A 22766-nucleotide genomic window follows, 5' to 3' on the forward strand; every position below is an offset into this window, starting at 1 on the left:
GGTCACCTGTCATTCTCTAGTAATAGCAGAATTTTGAATGAATTAAAGGGGAATGATAAAGATAAGATTAAGGGTATTATTTCTTGGAGGTATGGAGTTGTACCATACACAGAAAACAGCATTATCCTGATGATTCTTTGTAGAACCTGCATGTTGGCTGTCCTCAGGTGCAGTCTCGTTTTTGTCAGAAGCCACCCTTGTTATAGATCTTTGTACTCTTTGTGATCCCCACAAAGCCTTTTATAACCAAAAACAGTGAGCATTATAAGTTTTAGAGAAGAGTGTATTTCTTTTTCTTAAGGTATCAGAGGGATCCCAAAGGAGTGTTGTCTGTGCACCAATTTTTTTTTGAGAGGTGGTAGTATTATAATATTAACTTTCCATTTCTAGACATAATATTCACATAATTGAAAACTGAGAAATCAGTGACATTCTGGTCAAGGAACTTGATTGTAATGTTAACTTATATCCACATACAGCTATTATAATTCAAGAATCTGATATAATATAAATATGTATGGAAATTCTGGTGTTCCAAGAAAAAAAGTTCCAAAAGTTTTTAGGTTGTTTATTATTCATTGCAAATTGAGCAGATCAATATATGATCTTTGCCCTATCCCCACTCTTAGAAATATATGGACTATTTGGATGGTATAGGTCGCTAAGGCTATGTTGTCCTGTATGTAACTTCTAGCCACATGTGATTATTGACCACTGGAAATGTGGCTAATTTGAACTGAGATGTGCTGTAAGTGTAAAATACACATTGGATTTTGAAGATTTAGTGCCAAAAAGAAGGAAGGAATGAACTCAATAATTGCTAAATATTACATGTTGAAATGATATTTTGGATCAGTTGGGTTAAGTAAAATATTAAAATTAATGTCACCCTTGTCTCTTTTACTTTTTGATATAGATGCTATTGGCTCTCATTATATTTCTATTGAGTGGTGTAGCTTTAAGGACAATGAGGATATTGCAGTTGATAGGGGGTGTATTCTGCCCACTCATGTCACTGAACAGACTCTTTTCACTTTTCAGTAGGTGCATAACTCAAGATATAAAGGATTTAGCTTGAAGACCTAATAAAAACTAGAGCACTTAGATGTCTTTGACAAAACTCAGTAAATGGCAGGAGCTTTAAAAAGGTCGAGAGGCTTCTTATTAAACTTTTTGGAGCTTAGGGCTTACCCAGCTGGGACAGTATGCTTCAGCTATTTCTAAAGAATTCTTTGCTGCAAAATTCTCCAAATATACTTTGCTACTAAATTTAGAACAAAAAATAAAGTGAAAAGCTATTTTATGCTAGGAAGTTGTTTTTGTTTTTGTTTTTGCTTTGGACTAGGTCTGCCTTTTATTATATACCAATATTCTATAGTTTTCTGGTGAAGTTTCCTTCAGTTTTTATTAAACTGACATATATTCTGGTGATTCAAATTTTGTTATTGGGTTGAATTCACTGGGCCTGGCTCCTCCTTTTCAAGATCTCTTGCACAAGACTCCTTAACTGCTGTTCTGATAGAGTGTTATCATCTGTACCTTGAAGTTCACTAGATTTGCCTATCAGTGAGCAAAGCTTTAGCTCAAGCTGTGATTCTCCATGAAAATTCCAGTGGTTTTATATGTCACTAAAGAGCCTTAACAAACCTAATTTTTGAAACAATGTACAATTTGTTTTATGGGTGTTTCATATGATGGGCAAATTAGTTAGGTTTAGAGGCAGTATTCTAGAGCATGACTTTGGAGACAGAATGAGCATAATTTCTACCTTTCTAGCAGTGTCACTTTGGGCAACTGATTGAATCTGTTTTCCTATGTGTATAGTATGAATGTTATCCTGCCATTAGGAGGGATAGAAGGGGAGGCAGATAGTCCATTAACTTGAAGGAGCCCAGCCTTAATTGAAGCGTACTGTACACAGGCCGAGGATTGGCAGAACCATATTTACTGTTGGATTGTATTGTTTTAAAATATACAGAGAGGTGAGTGGGTATAACTCGGTGGTAGAGTGCATGCTTAGCATGCACAAGGTCCTAGGTTCAGTCCCCAGTACCTCCATTAAAAAAATTAATTAAAAAAATTTAAAATACGCAGAGGGCCTATCTTGGATGAATACTTGAACAACTCTTAAGCCCCGTGCTCTCCTTTTCTGCATCTCTGTACCGCTCTGTACCGTCGTCCCTCCAGCTGTGCCCACCCCTCTCCCAGGTACTGGCTTCATTCTGCCCGCTGTCTTTGTATTTAATCTTGGTGTACCTGTTTCTGGGGGAACACCAACAGGATAAAAAGCTAACTCTTGGTGTCGGTCTTTCATAGCATAGCTTCATTGTGTTATTATACTAAAATAACACCTGCAGTGAGGATGGAAAGAAATAGTATAGGTAAGTGAATACAGCAGAGAGCCCTAGGCCGCTTCAGGGATGGTAATAATACCTACTTATCTCCAGGGATTGTTTTGAGAATTAAATGAGAGCAGTAATTATTTTAATTTTTATTACTATAATACTTTATGAACATTTATATGAAATATTATCCCTTTATCAGATTATTTCCTGAGCTTTTTATATTTAGCCTTTTATTTTTATTATATTTTGAGGAGAACCATTATTACACAGAATCTCATAGGAAATTATTAAAATATTTATGCTTGTAGGTGCTTACGGAAATAAGGCCTGTGCTTCTAGGAAAATTACAAAGTAAAAGTACTTGTTTTTGATTTTTACTGAGAATACAGGTACCTTGTTTGGATTTTGCTACCCATGAAGAGTTATTAAACAGCTAGACGTGATGTCCAGTATTACAGGACTTGTCATATATGGCAATAAAAAGTGAAATTAATTAAAGTTAAAAAGAAGTAAATTTACTTTCTCAGTTGCTCTATCCACATTTCAAGAGCCCAGTAGCTTCGTGTGGCTAGTACTACCATATTAAACAGCACATATTTAGGATATTTCCAATATAGCAGGAAATTTTATTGGACAGCGCTGAACTAGAGAATACGAGAAAATTAAATAGTCTAGTGTTTTATTTAAAAAGGAAATATTGTCAAAAAGTCTGAGGTATTTGCTACCAAAATTGCTTACCTTATTGTGGTTCTGTAGCATCTGTAAATGTTGCAATGAATGTTGTGATTTTAACTGCAAACTTATTATCTACTTTCATATTTCTAGAATATAATGTTTTCCATTTTTATAAATAAATAAAATGTCAGATTTCAGTGTCTCTGCTTTTATTCTTCATATCCTGATGTCGATCAGAAGTTTCCATTTGTGTTTGCAACACTTAAGGATTTGATTCTGTTCCTTTGCCATGGCCTTATGACCTAAAGTAACTTTATATTAAATAATACTGATCATCTTCAGTGTGAAAGGTATGGTGGTGGTTACGTTGAACAATGGAAATAAGAGGTTTTAAAACCGTGCAAATACATATCCCATCTTTTGTAATTAGAGCCTTCAGAAAATTTGAACAATGAGCTCAATGAACAATTGGTCCTATTTATTATATAATATACTCTTACATAAAGGATTTGTTCAGAGAATTGTTATGAAGATTATAATTCTCTTTTAATAAAATATCATAACGTTTAATTTATTTTAATCCTAGGAAGCTCTACAAAGGATCATTTCAACTCTGGCAAATAAAAATGATGAAATTCAGAACTTTATTGATACACTAAATCAGACACTAAAAGGAGTTCAGGTAGGAATCTGTTTTTGAAAAGTTTGTGTACATATGTCACAATCAATGATTGTTGGGTTTAATCAGACATGTAAATATATACACCATCAACGATTATAAACTAATAGAGGTGATAGCAAGGTTTTCAAATGGCAGATAAATAAAAATGCTTTCTTTGCTATTACTGCATTCTCTATGGAAAGATCAAATAGTAATGGAAAAAGAAAACTCTGGAGTAGTGGTTGCTAGGAATATTATAATGCTCACTTTTATTCCTTTCCATTTCCTGTTTGTTCTTTTCTAATTCCAATTAAGAGCAAATTGTACCTTTCTGAAAGCACTGGGACACTAAACTTTTTTTTTTACAGTAAATAAAATTGTAGACAGAAAATGTAGATAGTACTTGCAGAGTGCCATTTATATCCAGTACTTACAGAACTGGATGAAAGTAAAATACAAAAGTAAAAGGGAAAGTGCCAACGAGGAGAGAGGGGAAATGGTCCCATGTTTAGACGGATAATCCACATTGTAAATAATCAAATGTTGATTGTGGAAGGGACCTTAAGATAAGTTGGTGGTGCTTTCCCATGGATGTGCCTTTATTAATTTGAGGGCCATTTGTTTGTAAAATAAACAAAGAAGATTTGTACAACACTTGTAGACAGTGAATCGTTTCCTATGGTTTTTGTTTGGTTCAACCTGGGTAATTGCCTGGTTCTTGCTAAACCTTATGGTCTTGTATTTTCTTTACTTCTGAATTTGCTGTAATTGAAGTTAGTTGATTATAACCTTCACCACTTTAACTGTCTTTCTTGAATTGTTTTATTGGAAAATTTGGTAAATCCATGAATCCACTTTCTTTAAATAAGCAAAGCTAGTGGTTCTAAAACTCTTGATATATGAACAAGAGAATCATCCCACTTGACATCTAGAAAAAGAGACCTTAAGATAGAGCTATCTCAAACTATTTTTCTGATTGATAAATTATTAGGACGTTACCTGAGCATCCAGAAAAAAATTGAGGGCGGTTGATTAACCTACACCCATGTCACTGAAGTTGGGAGCATAAGATGTAATGGGTAAGAGACTGTAAGCGTGTGCCAGTTGGTCATTGAAGGGGAAAAGAGTAGTCCAGTTCCTTTTTACAGATGAAAAAACTGAGGTCCTGGAATTTGAGTGGCTTGTCCAAGGTCACACCATTACAGAATAGTTAATGTAGAATTTGACTTAGGTCTCCTGCCTTCCAGACTGACATTTCTCCTCCCACAGCATGGTGTTACTACTGTAAAGAAACTAGTAAAATGATTAACACCACTTTCAGTAAGACTCCGGTGAGATGATGTCTGGTTTTTACAAACATTATAAGCAAAAGTTTGGATTATGATTATGCATTATGATTGTATGTATTGATTGTATTGTATTAGTTCTCTAAGCCCGTGCCAGTTCTGCTTCTTTTAATTGAATGATTCATCTATGTTGAAAAATGCCTTAAGGTAATTTCTTCTGTCTCATAATTGTTGCAAGTGTGGATATCACTTATCTAGGGTTTTCACAGATGTTTTGTTATTTCGTGTTGAAATAGCAGTATCCTGCTTAATGAGGCAGTGAGAGAATCTAAGAGGTCAGCAGACTTGAAATGTTTTATTGATTCTGCCATTAGTAACCAGTAACTTCATTGATTCTGCCACAGTAACTGTGTGGCTTTGAGCAAGTCATTTATGTGTATTTTAGTTTATAAAATTTAGAAATTTGACTACAAATTCTAGTCAGTAGATGATTTTCTGAGGTTCCTTCTAGCACTGAAATTCAGTGTGTGATAAACCTCTTAGGATCCAGTAAGAAATTGCTTAGCCTTTTAAGTTCTGCTTATCTTATGTAAATGCAGTGTTTTAGACAACCTGAAAGATGAAAAAGTTTGCACAACACCAGCCCCATCCCTATATGCCCAGACTGTTCCTCAGAGTTACAGAATTAAAATCTATGGAGTATTTTTTTTTTAAATCTGCTTCACTGATGATTCTGATGCACACCAAAGGTTGAGAACCACTGGCTTAGGGTCTGCCTTAGAGCCTAAAGGTCTGGACAAAGTTGACAACCTTAAAAACCACCTTTCACATTGTCCTGTGGAAATGGTATTATAAAAGGTGAGGAGAGTATGGGCTAGTTCATAAAGGGCTACTTAACTCATAGCGCTGCTGAAATAGAACTACCAGCATTAGCAGCCAGCTTCTTGGATTGATCTGTTTTTAAAGCCTTATGTCAAATACTAGAATTTTGTTATTTTCTGATGTTAGGCTGAGGTAGTTCATAATATGAATCTATTTTCTCCTTTGATAAATACTGTATCTTTTAGTTTTTTAATGTTTGACATCTTTTCAGTAAAATCTTTGTTTATTAAACAGGAAAATTCTTCTAACATACTTTCAGAGTTAGACGAAGAATTTGATAGTTTATACACCATATTGGATGAGGTAAAAGAAAGTATGATTAACAGTATCAAGCAGGAACAAGCTCGTAAATCACAAGAGTTACAGGTGAGATCATAAACTATTTATTTAAATATGAATAATTTTAGTCTGTATAGTGCTTGATCTATTGAAAGCAAAAATTAGTGAATTTTTGTGCATAACTGTGCTTATATCTAGTAGAGGAATGATTCTTAACTTTATTTTGGTCATAGATACCTTTTTTTAAATTGTAATAAAACCCCCAAGATTTACTGTCTTAACCATTTTTAAATGTACAGTAGTATTAACTATATTCTCATTGTTGTGCAACAGGTCTCTAGAACTTTTTTCATCTTGCAGAACTGAAACTATACCGGTTAAACTACTCCCCATTTGCCTCTTCCTCCACTGCTTGTCAACCACCATTGTGTTTTCTGTTTCCATGATTTTGACTACTCTAGATAACTTACATAAGTGGAGTCATATAGTATTTGTCCCTTTTGTGATTGGCTTGTTTCACTCAGCATACGTCCTCAAAGTTCATCCATCTTGTAGCAAGTGCCAGAATTTCCTTTTCTATGGGTGAATATTCCATTGTATAAATATACCACATTTTCTTTATCTGTTTATCTGTCTATGAACATTTGGGCTGCTTCCATCTCTTGGCTGTTGTGAGTAATGCTGCAGTAAACATGGGGGTACCTTGAAATTTTGATAGGGATTGCATTGAATTTGTAGATTGCTTTGGGTAGTAGAGAAATTTTAACAATAGTAAGTCTTCCAATCCATGACCACCAGGTGTCTTTACATTTACTTGTGTATTTAATTTCTTTCAGCAGTGTTTTGTAGTGTTCAGTGAACAGGTCTTTTGCCTCCTTGGTTAAGTTTACGCCAGAGTATTTCATTGTTTTTTGATGCTATTGTAAATGGGACTGCTTTCTTAATTTCCTTCTTGGATTGTTCATTGTTGGTGTATAGAAATGCAACTGATTTTTGTGTGTGAATTTTGGTCACAGATGTCTTTAAGAATCTGAAAGCTATGGAAGAACACAAACATTCTATTTCTGTCTTATACACACAGTTTCCAAGGGTTAAATACCCTTTCAAATCTGTCCATTCTTCCAGGTTGAGATTTCTTGTTTATATTTAGGAGGTGGCAGTTGTATTAGAGTTGAACAACGTGGGTTTGAACTGTGAGGGTCCACTGATGAGCTGATATCTTTCAGTAGTAAATACTATAGTACCACACAGTCCTTGGTTGGTTGAATCATTGAATGTTGAGGAACTGCAAATACAGACGGTCGACTCTAAATTATATATGAATTAACCCCTCGTTCAAGGGTCAAATGTACTTAAATCATTCAAAGGTAATTAATTTAGTCATAAAATATCCATAAATTTCATAAATAAATTCACTCATTTAAAAAACAAGATTGGAGAAAAAAGGAAAACTCAGCGTCTTCTGAAAATCTCACCTGCAACTTGTCCTGTGCAGATTTTTATCCTGTCTTGACCCGAATCCTTCGCAGCAGCGGTTTGGAATACCATTAGAGTGTTCCGTTACTTAATCTGCAGCTTTCCTTTCTTTCTCCTCATACTTTTTCTCTGCTAGCACGGCTCTCACTATCTTCATCTTTATTGTGTTCACCAGCCACCATTTCTGTCAGCCTAGCCTGTGCCACATGTTAAATCTGCTACCAAAATGACCTTGAGTCCTATTTTTGCTACTTTTTCCTCTTCAAGTGACAAAAATCTCATGCATATGGAATGTGCATTAAGTTTTTATCTCCCACCTCTAACTATCCCTGATGTGAGTGATGTTCCAATACTGCTGATATTATTTTCCTTTTCTCTTACCTGTAAATTCCAAATACCTGGTTGGTGCCTATATTTTTGTTGACATCTTCTTTCTGCTTAACTGTGCATGCAGTTTATTTTTCTGGCATTGTTAATAGGGGAGATAGAAGCAGCGAATAGACACATTTTTAAAAACTTGCAATTGGCTAAATAAAATCGAACTATTAACATCCTTCTTTAGAGTAGGAACTTTGCCACTTGTGTTTAGAAAATACTTTCTACTTGTCCTATGTGAATCATGTGTCTTATTATATTACTAGTTTTTAAAATAATGGCAGTTTACTAATCAGCTTCTCTTAGGTCTCTTTCCCTATTTTCCCTTTCTCTCCTCAAAATTTACAGACATTGGAGATGAAGCTCTTATGATAATGACTTTGGAAAAGCATTATTAGACATTGAAGTCATAATTATCATTGGATTTTTAAAAATTATTTTATTATCTTCATTATGTGTTGTTATGCTTACCATAAAGAAAAGTGAAAAGAAAGGAAAGCAAATCCTCTGCCAGATTAGAATTTATAGGAGTAAGCAAAAATGTATATAAGATATAATTTATTTAAGAATAATGTTAATGTAAATACCATACAGCTGCACGTAATACAGAGGGATCATGAAAGGAATTGAATTGAGGAACAATTCTTAGAAACTTATTTGAAGCACTTTGAGAGAGGATATTTCAGATAAGAGGTGGTTCAGTTGTTAACATAATCAGATCAAAAGTCTGAAAGAGTCTTAGAATCATCTTTAGGCCATGTCACTGCTGATTTTGAGGAGAGATCTAATATCATTGTGTGTGGATTTTGATATTTAGGAATGCTGTCCTTTGTAAAGTCAGGATATTTGACATTTTCAGAATTAGATAGTCTATCCATTGTGATTTTTTTTTTTTGCCCACCTATGCCCAAAAAAAATTTTTGGATTTTTAAAATATGTCTTTAGACTTCCAGAAGAAGTGTGATATTTTCGTATCAGAACTTATTTTCTGGCAGCCCTGTACAGAGCTGGATATATGTGTGTGAATATGTAAAATCGATAGTGCTCTTCTTAGAACAGGCTGCATTTATTGCTCTTGTAAACTATTGAATTTACATTTCTAGTTTCACTAAATTCCCAGTAATAAATAATTGGGTCATATAAATTCATTTAAACTCTTTTTCTCATGGAATCTCAGATGAACTTTGTCCACTTTGGGTTTTGTGACTCTTAATTACAATGATAATAAATAAATAAATAAATAAATAAATAAATAAATAAATAAATAAATAAATAAATATTTGCAACTGATTTGATTCATGGAAGTCTTCCATTCAACTGCATTTGGGCTGTTTTTAAATAAGATGACATTACTCTGATTTTTTGATCAAGTATTTTATCAAATTCATCATTAGCTGTGAATATTGATGGGAGGATTCAGAGTGTTGCAAAAATAGGAGAAATAGAGTTCTAAATACTCATTGAAAGTGAAGACTACAGAGATGTTAGCACCATCTTTTCTTCTGGTATCATCACATCAGATCTTCCTTTTTTTCCTCAGTGATTCCATTTTTTTCCCTCCTTTTATCTTATCTTTTGTAATTCTTAATATTTGTCTTTTCTTTTCAATGCCACAAAAATTTTCAGTTTTTTAATAGGAATGGTGATCTAGGGGAGATCAAAGGATATTGAAGGGACATTAGGTTGTAAAATAAGACCCAGACATAAGCTTTGTGAACATAAAATGACTTCATTCTTCAGGATGTTCTTGTGTTATGATTCAAAGGAAAAGCTATGGTGATCTCAGCCTAATGGTAACTCAAACCATTAAGCTTTCTTGGGATAGTTTATAAACCAAGTATTAGAAAGAATCACCACTTGGTTACTGATACCATTTCCTTCTTTAGTTGGAGATAATAGAGCATCTTTGTTCTTTCTTTGGGTTTACAAACTCAATAGCATGTTGTTTTCATTAAGATATTTTAACAATTCCTCTGAATAACTAAGTGCTCTTTAAGTTGTATTCCTTTGTTCTTTTTTTTTTTGCTTTCCCTCTTGACTTCAAAAAAAATTCATAGCACTTTCTTAAACTAAGATACTATTTTACTTCAAACTTTGACTTCAGATTGAGTTTTTTACTTTAATAGTTCCTTGAAATATATTCTTTATTCTTGTTCTTTTTCACTTTTATGCTACTTTGACTTAACTCTGTCCTAGTGATCCTGTATAGACCATTTATTTATATGTACCATTTTATTCTTGGTGATTTTGCATAAGCCTTTTATTAAGCCCTTCTACAAATGGGATATTTCAAATGGTGTTTTGTTAATTCTTTAGGTTTAGCCATAGGAAGAGTAATATTTTTATGAAATTGTAGTTGGGTTCTTAGAATGACACATAAAAACCTCTTTTAACCTAAACTTTGAACTATTTTTCCAAAGTACAATAGGATACATCCGAAACCAATAAAATGAGATATAATTTATCTTTAATGCGTATCTTAAGGGAAAACTAAGTAGATTTGAATATAGAATAGATAATAATAAATATTCTGAAGAAAAATCTTGAATACACTTAAAAACACAGGAATGGATCCATTTCTTTGTTTAAAGGTATCACTAACAGTATTTTCATATAGCTAGGCTTAGTTTTAAACCTACAAATGATAAAGTGAGAAGAGGTGGAGAGGTGGGGAGAGAGAGAACTGAATAAGAAAGATTGTGTCAGGTGAAATTAACGCATCACTGTAACAGAGCACATCACTGTTAACAGTTATCTTTTGTTCCTCTTTGATTTATGGAAATCTAGGGACTTGCATTTGTGATTCCTGTGTTATCCACTTTTGGAAACCATAACTTAGCATTTTAGCAGTATGTATTCTTAAGTAATACGATAAATGGAGTACCAAGATTGTGCTCTACTGAAGGTACCTGATGAACTTTAGCTTTGGTAAATATCAAGAAATTTAGTCTTCATTATAGAGGATGTTGTCTGCAGATGGATTATTTTGATATTTTAATTTAAATTGTTGGTAGTTTTCTGACTACCCTTATGATAAGAAGAATTTTTAAGTAAATTTGACCCCAGCTATTAATAATTGCTATGTTTTTTTTTAATGTGTGTTTTTAAGTGATGAATATATCTTTATCTGTATGCAGTTAAGCTATTCTGGACAAATTATGGAAGTTTTTAGGATAATTAAAATTTGTTCTACATATGGCTAGTGATTACCTTGCTTCAATACCTCTCTAAAATATGTTTGTTCAATTATTGCTATTAAGATTGTAACATTCATTCTAACTATATATTTAAGCTTCTAATGACAATAGGAACTTCTTTTTTAATGATTTATTATTGTTATTATTATTATTTTTAGAATCAGCTTAGTCAATGTAATAATGCACTGGAGAACTCAGAAGAACTTCTAGAATTTGCAACACGGTCATTAGATATAAAGGAACCTGAAGAATTTTCAAAGGTACCAAAAAAAAAAAACAAACAAAAAAATGAGACTAATCCACTTAAAAAGGAAAGTTTTGTTTAAAAGAAAATGGTGTTTCCCCTTTTAGTTTTGGATTGATTTAGTCATTTCTAATACTAGAAAAGGCTTGGAATTTCTTCTTAATAGAGATAGGTGTTCATTTATTCCAGAGCATATACTTAGAAGTATGTGTCATTGGGGTCATGAACATATAATTGTTTAATTTTTCTTTAATTCTTAATTCAGATGAATGAAGTTACTCTTTTTTTTCAGTTACATGCCCACTGAAAGGTACTTTGCACTTCAGCTGAGTCATACTTTTGTATAAACATTTTCTTACTAAGGAAAGAAGATTGATATTGCTGTTAACATTTTAAAAAATCTAGGTTGGTGTTTTTTTCAGTGAGCTGATTGGGAAAACATCATCACTTGATGCATATGTGAGAGCACTGTGAGATTTGTTATTAAATTTGTTGTTAAATGTCTCACTGTTTAGCTTATGTAATTGTTTGAATGTTTTATGTAAGTATGAAAATATAGGTCCTTAAGGGGTATATTTGCTGTGAAGATAATAAATAGTAGAGCAAGGTGACTGCTAGCGTTTTAACCTAGATCCTGCTGTTTAAGAGATTCTGAATCATAGATTCTAATTCTTATTTTAAGCAAGGTCATTTTTAAATGATTACCAATTTATCAAACCAAATCTATTTGATGGAGAGTAAGTATGTAAACTGTATAGAAAATGGTGTGAGAAGAGTGAAATTAAGCTTTATAATATAATAATTATATATAATAGTAAAATATATACTATGAAGTAATCTTATCAAGATATTTGAGTTTGATATTATTTACTTGGTCTTTGTGGACTATGTGGTGAGCTGCTTTATTGTTAAAAAGATGGCTTTATAATCCATTTGTGTCCACCTGTGTTTTCATTTTATGATTTTTCTGCGAATTTGAGGGTAGAAAAAACTTCCTTGAGAGGGTAACATTTGCTGACTTATATCCCTGCGTTTTGAAAATGAACTTTAAAAATGGATTCCTTTTGATGAAATGAATCGAAAGTTTTTTTGCTGTAAAGCAGTTAAGTAATTCTTGAATTTGGAGGTAGGTTGTGAGAAAGTTCATCTTTGCACTTGGTAAGACTTATTATTATATGAAGTAATTATGAGGGAATTATACCATACTTATGTTATTTTAAAAGAATAGATACATCACCTGTCAGAGGATACTTACATGATAACCTCAAATATCTGGATCATAGCCAAAAAATGTGCAGAAAGCAAAAGATGTCTTGAGTCAACAGAATCACTGTCAGAGTTCATGAGTGAGAGTTACTATCCTCTGTTTATGACAGTTCTCAAAATCTATTGACTGTTAATATATACATGGTACTACCTAGTTGTCAGTAGATTTCACCTTCTTGTGGAGCAGGGCAGCTGTTAATGATGGGGAATAATAATAGCAGCAAGACTTAACAGCTGAGCGCCCAAGAGAGGAAGAAGCCAGGAAAACTATAATATATATGGCCATAATCCTCAAAATAGCTTGAATCTCGTTGAATTTAAATAGGAGTTGATGCTTGGAAAAACTGATAAAAGTTTGTTTCTCCCAAGTTTCTCTTTCCATTGACATTTTCAGAGTCCTCTCTTCTTCCTCTCAAAAGCTCCTGCTCTCCCTTTCTTTCTCCTTTGTTCTCTCCAGCTTTGTTTCCAGCTGTGTTAAAACTTGTTTCCAGTTTATTGTAAGGTTCTGATAAAATAAATCACATTGTGGTTTAAATATATTTTCTTAACGTGCCATTTTGCTTCTTATCTTACTATGTTGGTCTTGTCTTCCAGCATTTTGCAGTACTGCTTAATAGCTTGAGCCATTTGGAAATGTGAAATGAATTATTTTTCAGTGTTTCCTAGACAGACCTGAGTTTGTTGTTTAAGAAAAATGCTTAACTGAGAGTTGCCTGCAATTATTTTCTTAGTGTATCCAACTAGTATCTGGGTAATGGTTTGATTCCAAGTCAAAAACTAAATTCACTTTCTTAACCAGCTGCATGGACTATAGGCTTGCCTCAGATACCTAATTGCTGACAGAATAGGGAAAGATGCCTTAGAAGATTAATTATTCGACTAGCAGTATATTGTTAGATATTTGGAAAGAATTCTTTTAAGGTATGTTATTTGTGAATATCCCAGATTAAATCAGATTGATGAGATTAATATGAATAACTCATGGGGACAAAAATACTATAGGCTAAAATCCAGACCATGAGTCTTTTTAGACTTCATTATCTTCAAAAATAGTATGTTAAATACTAATATTTAAGTGATCATGTTGCTGTACCTCAGCATGAGAATTGAATACAAAGCTATGCTACTTACCAGCATCACACGGTCTGAAGGTGGACAAGTAAAATAGCACAAGTGGAACAGAATTTTAGAATATACTTTCACTAATTTTTTTAACTATTAGCAGCTTGATTGATAGTAAATATATGCAGAAAGACCACCAGCAGATGAGCTCTGGATCATTAGCTTTATTTCTGGATGAACAAATAGCCAAGGTCCCATCAGGCCTGGTTTTTCTGCTAATAACTGGCCTGCAGAACACTGCATAGATCCCTTGTCAAAATTAATATTCCTACCAACTCCCCCACCCCCTGAATTTGGAACTTGAATTCTGCCTGTGAGAAGAGCTAAGTCTGTGGGACAATTTCCAGATCAGTATAACTAACCAGCCACTTCACAATTTTGCCACACGTAAGTCAGCTGTCAGACCAGGAAGGAGGGACTGGTTACCTGCCCACAGGTGCCTACAGTGGAATCAAAAGTATAGAGTAAGGTGAAACAGTCTTCTGGATTTGATCAAAAATGAAAAAGGAGAGTGGGCTCTGTGTATTTCCTGCTTCTGACTCACAATAACTCACCATTGGAATATTGTTTAGCAGGAGTCAGTCTCTGACCACTGGGAGGAACAAGGAAGGAGGGGGGTGGCAGCTCACTAGTATTTTCAAGGCAGCAGAAGTAGCACTGGCAGAAGCTCCTTCTGGGAATTCTGGGAGAGGAGAGGACCGTCAGCAAAAGCCTGAATGTACAAAAGCATGAATGTTTTCCTCTTTCCCATCTTGAAAGATGGCGGGTGAAAAAACTGAGAAGCCAGACACCAAGGAGAAAAAACCTGAAGCCAAGAAGGCTGATGCTGGCGGCAACGTTAAAAAGGATAAGAAGGTAAAGAAGGTTAAGAAGGGGAAGCCCCATTGCAGCTGAAAACCTGTCCTGGTCAGAGGAATTGGCCGATATTCCCGATCAGCTATGTATTCCAGAAAGGCCTTGAACAAGAGAAAGTATTCAGCAGCTAAATCCAAGGTTGAAAAGAAAAAGAAGGTGAGGATTCTTGCTACTGTCACAAAACCAGTTGATGGTGAAAGAATGGTGGTACCCGAGTGGTCAAGCTTCGCAAAATGCCTAGATATTATCCTACTGGAAGATGTGCCTCGAAAGCTGTTGAGCCACGGCAAGAAACTCTTCAGTAAGCACGTGAGGAAACTGCGCGCCAGCATCACTCTGGGGATCATTCTCATCATCCTCACTGGGCGTCACAAAGTCAAGAGGGTCATTTTCCTGAAGCAGCTGAGCAGTGGTTTGCTTTTTGTGACTGGACCTCTGTCCCTCAGTTGAGTTCCTCTGCGTAGAACACACCAGGAATTTGTTACTGCCACCTCCACCAAAATTGACATCAGTGGTGTAAAAACCCCAGAACATCTCACTGATACTTCAAGAAGAAGCTGCGTGAGCCCAGACACTAGGAAGGCGAGATCTTTGACACAGAGAAAGAGAGGTACGAGTTTACAGAGCGGCGCAAGGCTGATCAGAAAGCTGTGGACTCGCAAATCCTGCGAAGGATCAAAGCTGTCCCTCAGCTCCAGGGCTACCTCCGCTCTGTGTCTGCCCTCACAAATGGAATTTATCCTCACAAATTGGTGTTCTAAACTTACTACAGAGAACCTAATTAAATAACTGATCCATTAAAAAAAAAAGCGTGAATGCTTCAGTTATAAAGGCAGTTTAAAAACAAATCTAAGTATTTGTTAAGAATAGCTCAGACTATAATTTTGCACCGTAATTTCATTTGTGTTTATGTCTTACAGAAATGTAGTCTTCTGTTATGTAAATGTACTTAGTCATAGAATATAGATGTATGCACTACTGTGTTCAAAGTTTATTTCAAATTACTTACTAGGGTTTTGTGAAGAAACCTTTTAAGTGATCATGTTTTTTGAAAAATAGTGCTTTTTAAAACAGATAAATATATGTATAGAAAATATAAAGCTTGGAATTAAGCAGTATGCAGTAATTTTTTTTTTGAAAGCTGGTATTTTTGCCTAAGGGAAAATAGCATTGTGAAATTCTCTCTTATTCACTCTGACTGAGTCCCTCTCATTTCCCAAGTTATTCCTTAATATGGTATTTTTGGGGTGAGGGTAGAAGTCTTAATCATATATTATAAAAAGTATTAAATATTTGCCCCCCCCAGTCATTTTCTTATTGTCTCAAGGAAATATTACAGAATTATCTGTCCCAAATCTAATAGGAAAATCTGAAGCATGAAACAATATGAACATACAGACAAAACTTTAAAAGTTTCCTGAATGTTGTGTGGCATTCACATTTTTACTAGGAACTATTTGGGGCTTTACGGCAAATCAAAATAAAGATGAGCCTCAGAAAAATGTGACATTTGGCATCTATTTTTTGCTTTTGACAGTGTTAGTATATTTTTCTCTCAGCAGTTATCATTCAGAAGCAGATATATTCTTATTTTTATGCTGTGTATCAGTGCTCTGATTTTAACTAACTTTCCCCTTGCTTCTGCTTTCTCCACTTCAGCCTGTATTTCAGAGAATTAGAGTGTTAAAATGTTTATTTTAGGTAGTTTAAAAAAGTTATTATCTACAAATAAGATGGCGTAGGATGGACTTCTAGGGTTCAGAGATAACATTGTGCTCATCACTTTACAGATGAGATAACTGAGTCCTAAAAGAGTTAAGGGATTTGCTGATCAGTGTGATGGGCTGAAACTTAAATCCCTTAAAACCTGGTCTAATGCTCCTTGTTTTTTACTAATGGGGTAAAGAATTTCTGCTGATTGGGAAGAAATCTGGAAATCTCAAATTTTGTTCTGTTTTAGTAAATGATTCATTGAGTACATTAAACAAGATCTAAAACTTCTTTTTTATTATTCCTATTTTAGTTGTGTTAGAAAATACTATTCAATTAGCTATTCCATATATAGAATATTTTAGAATACGTTGCTTCTAACATCTTTCTATAAAAGTAGAAAATGAGGATATTAAGAAGAAATATAGAAACAATAAGATTTTAATCTTTAAAGTGCTTAAATTCATGAAAGAAAATAGTTTCTGTATCTACTTATTGTAGATTAAAAATGAGATTGGGGAAAGAGCTGATTTAACTTCTTTAAATTTAATTGGTAATGATGAAGAACCATTTGTGATTACTCTTACATTGTACTCTTAATTAGAGTTTTATTTAAGGAAGTTTGGTCTCAGGTGACAAATTCATATAACTGATAAAATAAAGGGTCAGAATCGTAAGATTTATTTCAAATAACAATTGAGAGATGGAGAAAGGAAGTGAGAGAAAGGAGCCATCTCTGGTGATAATACAGAAAAATGAAGTGTTGGCAAACATGATTTCAATAGAATATTGAAATTGAAATACTAATTGAAATAGAAAATAGTGATGTTGAACAAAGTAGTATGACTAATGCTTCTTGAAGGCTTTCTAATTCTACGTAGTATCATAACTTAAAAATCTAAGCATTCCTTGAGGCTTCTTCATAACTCACTAAGTAGAATTATGCAGATGCAAATAGATGTATTGGAGACAACGGTGGTAAATCCTGGGACCAGGTGGTACTTACTAAGCAGAGATGTTTAATTGACAAAAATGCATCTGTCTTGGAACTGAGACTTGGAGAAATCAAGCAATATAGTAATGTGTATCTTTTGGACAGCTTTTTGCTTTGGGGAGAAGAAATTCCAGTAAAAAAGTAAACAATTTATTTTCCAATATAAGATATTTCCAGAAATTGGGCTTTTAGAAAAATGTCTTCAGAATTTGAGACTTTTTGCCCCTTTATTATTGCACAAAATACCTTCTTCAGCCCTTCCTGCATTTACACAGCGTATGTATTATAAAATTTGGCCTTAAATAAAAGGGGAACCATGGTGTCTCCAGTTTTACCAGCTGCGTGTATTTATATATTAATACATGAGACAGCGGTTTTTCCTAGATTATCTAGCTTTTCATCTGTTTTTTTTAGTTTTTCCTTTCAAACTCATAATCAGATTAAGTCATATTATCACCTGAGGAGAAAATGAGGGAATAAGAGTAATGCTTTCTTTCTCCTTGTGTAAAGAAACATCAAGTGCAGAAAACAGTCTTCTCTTCCCCTCCTTTCACACTTATGTAAAAATCTTTGGTTTATAATTCTAGCTATGATGACAATAATTTTTAAATGTAATTAACATTTTAAAACACAAATTTGACATACAATGTTATATTGGTTTCAGGAGCACATGTAATTGAGTTTCTGAACATTTCTTATCCCTAGTACCAAAGTAGGTACTCTGTACTTGTATCACTCAAGGCACATACTACAGATATTGCCTATACAGAATTAGTTTGTTTGCTGTAGAATTTGGGGCTAGGAATGTGTTTTTAAAAAGATTAAGGACCAAAATTCCTTAATAAAGAAATAGAATGATGAGTATACAAGGTCATGGAATTGATTATGGTAGTGCTGGAACTGTGTAATATGCTGATCTCCTAAATCTCAATTCTGTTATTTTGTGTAGACAGATATTCAGACCAGAGTATTTTAGGATGGTTATAAAAATGACCAATACCAAGTAAGAGCTAGTATTAGAACTGAAGAAGAGAGACAACAGATGCATTGCTGTATACATCTAATTAATGTTCACTTATATTTTGTAATTATTAAGTATTATTATGAGCCAAGCTTTATGCTAGACACTAGGGATAGAGTGTCAAACATAACAGCCATGTTCTACGTTGGATATGTTGTTAATTATGCTGGTCAATGTGGGAAAAAACCTTTTGTTGGATTTACTTCATAGTATGTAAATATAAAGTGGATGACAGTTTCTGTATGTATTTTTCATCACATTTCTGTGACTGTACAGCACTGAGTAATAGCTGTGCCCTCTTCCTATACTTGGGCTAGCATTCCCAAATATATATATATATATATATATATATATATACTACCTAAGATATATATCTTTTCGGTAGCATAGGTTTAAATTGGCATCATCTTCTATGAAGTTATCTGAGGCAAAGACCGCATAGCTAGAAGTATTCTTTTGTTTCTCCTTGTCTGAATTTTTGCCATCACAACTTCACTCTTTGGGGTAAAGGATTGAAGAACTGCAGCCTAGTTTCATATGTTAGCAGGCAAGCTCTCAGAATACAAAGTCCTTGCCCAGTGAAGGCACATAGAGAAAACTTGGAACGACAATTATGAAGTAGTTAAAGAAATCTGTGAAGAAAAATTGGAGAGCAGATTTGAAATGTATAAGAAAACCATCAGAATGCATAGAAATGTGTGCCTATGAAGGAGATTGATTGTTCTAGTTGAAGAGTGTCAGACTGAATGAAAGTGGAGGTGTGTTTTGATAATCTTAAGGTAAGAAAAAACATTTAAAGTCATCTGGAATTAGTTTGAAGTATTAAATTTTCCTCTTTTTAGGGTGACTTATATGGGGACTGGATTCTCTACTATAGTTCTAACATCACATTATGCAAGCTGATGTGAATTGTACACATTTCCTGTAATTTATGTTTTGATGAATATGAACTAATCTATTCTGGGGTTTATATGCTAACTTTTCTTGCATGTCACTGCCTTTGAAACTTGCATGAAAAGCACTAACTGCCTTCTTTCTCTTCTCCCTGGTTTGCTCCAAGGCTGCCAGACAGATCAAGGATAGGTATGGTATCAAACCTACATTTTCATTTAAGTATTGATATTGAAGTCAGAAATGAAATTCAAGGACAGTTTATTAGAAACTGGTTAGTTGAAATAAACATACTGAATGGCCAAGTACAAAAAAAGAAAAAAAATGTCTTCTCTGTATATTCTGAACTAAACAATCTGTCAGCGAGATTTTTAAAAACATAGTTGTGGACAATTACATACTTACAAAGGAATTTCATTTCTGGTATAATATAGTTTTAGTACAGTTCTTAATTAGCTATGCTAGTAGATGGGGAACCATTTTGAATAATTTAAAATATACATATTCCTGGAATGCATTTTTTTGTTGTTCTTAAATTTTTTATAAGCATGTCTTACTTTATGAGAAGTTATACTTTAAATAGTCCTCAAGAGCTAAAGCTCTCCTTCTTCACTGCTCTCCTGTTTAACACTTTTGTATTCTCATTCCATCCTGTTCCTGGTGCCATCTCTTTCTGTTTCTAATGCCACTACTATCTAGTTTATGGGAGAAGAAAATTATAGAAAATGATGATAGACTTTGGTCTAAAAGGTCTTTATCATTGGTAGAGCCAGGATTAAGAAGGGGAACTTAGTACTTGCTGTAATGAAAGGGCCAAAAGAGCTGTCAGCAGTTTTGGATTGGGTTATCGCAGAAAGGATGGTTTTGGTCTGCTTGGCTAGTGATTAAGCATTGACTGTTGTGAGATTATCACTTGAGGAGTATGAGATTCTCTGAAAGGCACAGCTCTTCAAAGCATCACTCTGAATCCCAGATTAAATTATTCATCAGATAATTCACAAAATTATTCATTATGTGTGTGTGAAAACCAGTGTTGCTATTGTTAATCTTGGCTGAAGACTTCAACTCTGTGTTTTTCTTGTGGCCTTTTATTTGACTAGAGGCAAGATTCAATTGGCAGTCATAGCATTCTTAGCAAAAATACTAATTAAAAAAATTTTTTTGTATATTTTATATCAGGGAGTGCTTAGAGCCATGAATCATTCTTGTAAGTCCTGGATGTAGAAAGGAGATTATGAGAGTCTGAAGGTGAAAAGCATTGGCTGTATGAGGAATGGATGCCTGGTAGGTCAGTTTTTTGGATAAGGAATCTTTGGTTGTGTCTGCTGGAATTTGCTCTGAGTATTCCATTTTCCACCATGGCTAGATTATTATTCCATTTAGCCACCTATTCCACTAAATCCTGCTCTGGTCCCTGATTTTCTGGAATAGAAGTCACTTCCCAAGCAAGCTTTGGGCTGTCCAAACACTTTGCGAGAAACCTTGCAAAATCGTCTCTTGTTCCTCTCATGGGAATCTGTATGGTTCTGTGCTTCTCAGATTCCAGTGCTTACCCCTGACCTCTTTCTCTTTGTCCAGTTTTGTTTGTCAGAATTTAAGTTTATGACCAGTTTTCGTGGTTGAATACATTCTTCACTGAGGCTGGACTTCTTTGCCTCTTCTCCTAAGCCAAACTCTTGGCTTGATTTCATCAGTATCCATGTAGTCTTAGGAGTCAGGGTTCCTTTTTTCTGCCAGGGAAAACTCCATTTTGTTGTTGTTGTTGTTTTTCAAAGTATCCTTTTTTTTTTTTTGACTGTCCACAAAGTTTTTACTTCCTGCCTTAGGAACGTTTCTGGGTCTTGGCTTAACTTTTAATACTTGCCTTTTAGCTTCATAATATTCAGGTTTCTCTGATGTTGTTTTTAGGTGCTCCTCCAGGAAGCAAACTTCTAGAATTCCATCATTGACATTTATAATACAAAAATAATTTAAACATATAGGCATAATAAAATAATTATTTTTACTAGGGGAAGAAAGGATTATTTCCTTAAGCATAAGGAGTATTTAAGGAAGAATGTGTAAGATACCTAAGCAGAGAATCAAAAAATCAAAATGACAGTATCTATGAGAACTGCTAGCAGTTATGCGGAAGGACCAGCAGTAGTGACAGGGAAAACTAAAGGAGAAATGAGAAGATAATACATGGCAGATCTCTAGAACTTTACAAATCACTGGTATACACTTCTGAGTGCTTAGTAATGTTGGAAGCTGATTGGTTGAGGTATATTGTGGGAGTTACTGGTTCTTGTTTGAAAGGGGTCTAAGAGGGAGAGTCAAGTTAATTAGGTGAATAGTTTGAGGAAAGTAAGTGTTCATCTTATGTTTTGCAGTTATTTTCTTGTTGCAGAAATAAAACTAGAAGGAAGAGATGCTTGTACTGTTAGAAATGAACTAAAAAAACAAAGGTGAATTAAAGTAGTCCTAACTACATGGATCCTGTAATGTAAAGAATTATCTATAGATTTTAGATTGTTAATTTCAGCTTTGAGGCATAATTGTCTAAATATGTTCAGCTTAAAAATTAAAAGTTCAGTCTTCTGGAAGGTTATAGCATTGGTGTACATCTAACTTAATTTATGGAGACTGAAATTTTCATCGACTGGAAAATAAAGGTCATTAGCTTGTTTTCAGGCTTTGATAGGCCTTTCTAATGCATTTTTGGGGAACATTTTTTTTCTTTGAGGTCATAGTGATCAAATCAGGTTTACAAATAAGGTTTCAGATTTAAATTCCCTAAAATACTTCCAGATATTTTTTTCTCAACACTTCTCAACAAACATTTAAATAGGTTTAGAAGCAGCCAGGTAGGTTCAAGCCCATTCATAGACTCAGTGGGCATTTACCAGCTACCTATTTGAATATAGCTCTTTCAGAACTTTCAGAAAGATTTAAATCAAAAGATACTTGGGGCTGTAAAGAATAGCATATGGAAGACTTAGCCTTTGTTCCTAACTTATTATTGATATAATCTGAAGTTTTATTACTGAGAACCAAGAGTTTAAAGTAATAATGTGTGAAATACTCAGCATTACACTTGGCATTCAGTTAAGCGTGAGTTCCCCTCTCTGTAAATTGTATTTCAGTATTGCACTTTCTTCTTGATAAATAGATCAGCTATTACTGACTCTTTGTTACTGCTGAAGTGATTACCTTCCCAGTTTTAAAATGAAATAAAATAACTGAATATAGCAAAAGTTTGACATTTTTCATCCCCAAATAACTGATTACAGCAACACATTTGGTACTTTTCATACCGTCGGTCTTTGGGGTAGTTTGGTAGATCTGAATGATGAGGCCTGGTATTCCCATTGTTCCTCCAGCTCCATTTACTTCCTCTCCCAGGTAGCGTACTGGGAGGATGACATTCATGAAGAGCAATTTTGTTTTATCCTTTGACCAAAGATAGTAAGGGGAGTTACTTTATGATACTTGTGGAAATTTACTG

The 22766-nt window shown here is 34.1% G+C and overlaps 1 protein-coding gene and 1 pseudogene across 7 annotated transcripts in view; both read left to right on the forward strand.

Annotated features, from left to right (window-relative positions):
• The window catches only part of FSD1L (fibronectin type III and SPRY domain containing 1 like), a 63954-nt gene that overhangs the window by 16801 nt on the left and 24387 nt on the right, over nt 1–22766 (forward strand). For 5 of the 7 annotated variants that reach the window (XM_072959855.1, XM_072959856.1, XM_072959858.1 and 2 more), the window contains 4 exons: nt 3607–3702; nt 6084–6215; nt 11335–11436; nt 19449–19471. In XM_072959855.1, the coding sequence (XP_072815956.1) occupies nt 3607–3702; nt 6084–6215; nt 11335–11436; nt 19449–19471 (353 nt within the window). The remainder of the gene's footprint in view (nt 1–3606; nt 3703–6083; nt 6216–11334; nt 11437–19448; nt 19472–22766) is intronic. The other 2 variants (XM_072959861.1, XM_072959860.1) reach the window with 2 other exon arrangements.
• LOC140695878 (large ribosomal subunit protein eL6 pseudogene) lies at nt 14539–15626 on the forward strand (annotated as a pseudogene).

Source organism: Vicugna pacos, chromosome 4 (genome assembly GCF_048564905.1).
Source record: "Vicugna pacos chromosome 4, VicPac4, whole genome shotgun sequence".
NCBI classification, from domain to species: Eukaryota; Metazoa; Chordata; class Mammalia; order Artiodactyla; family Camelidae; genus Vicugna; species Vicugna pacos.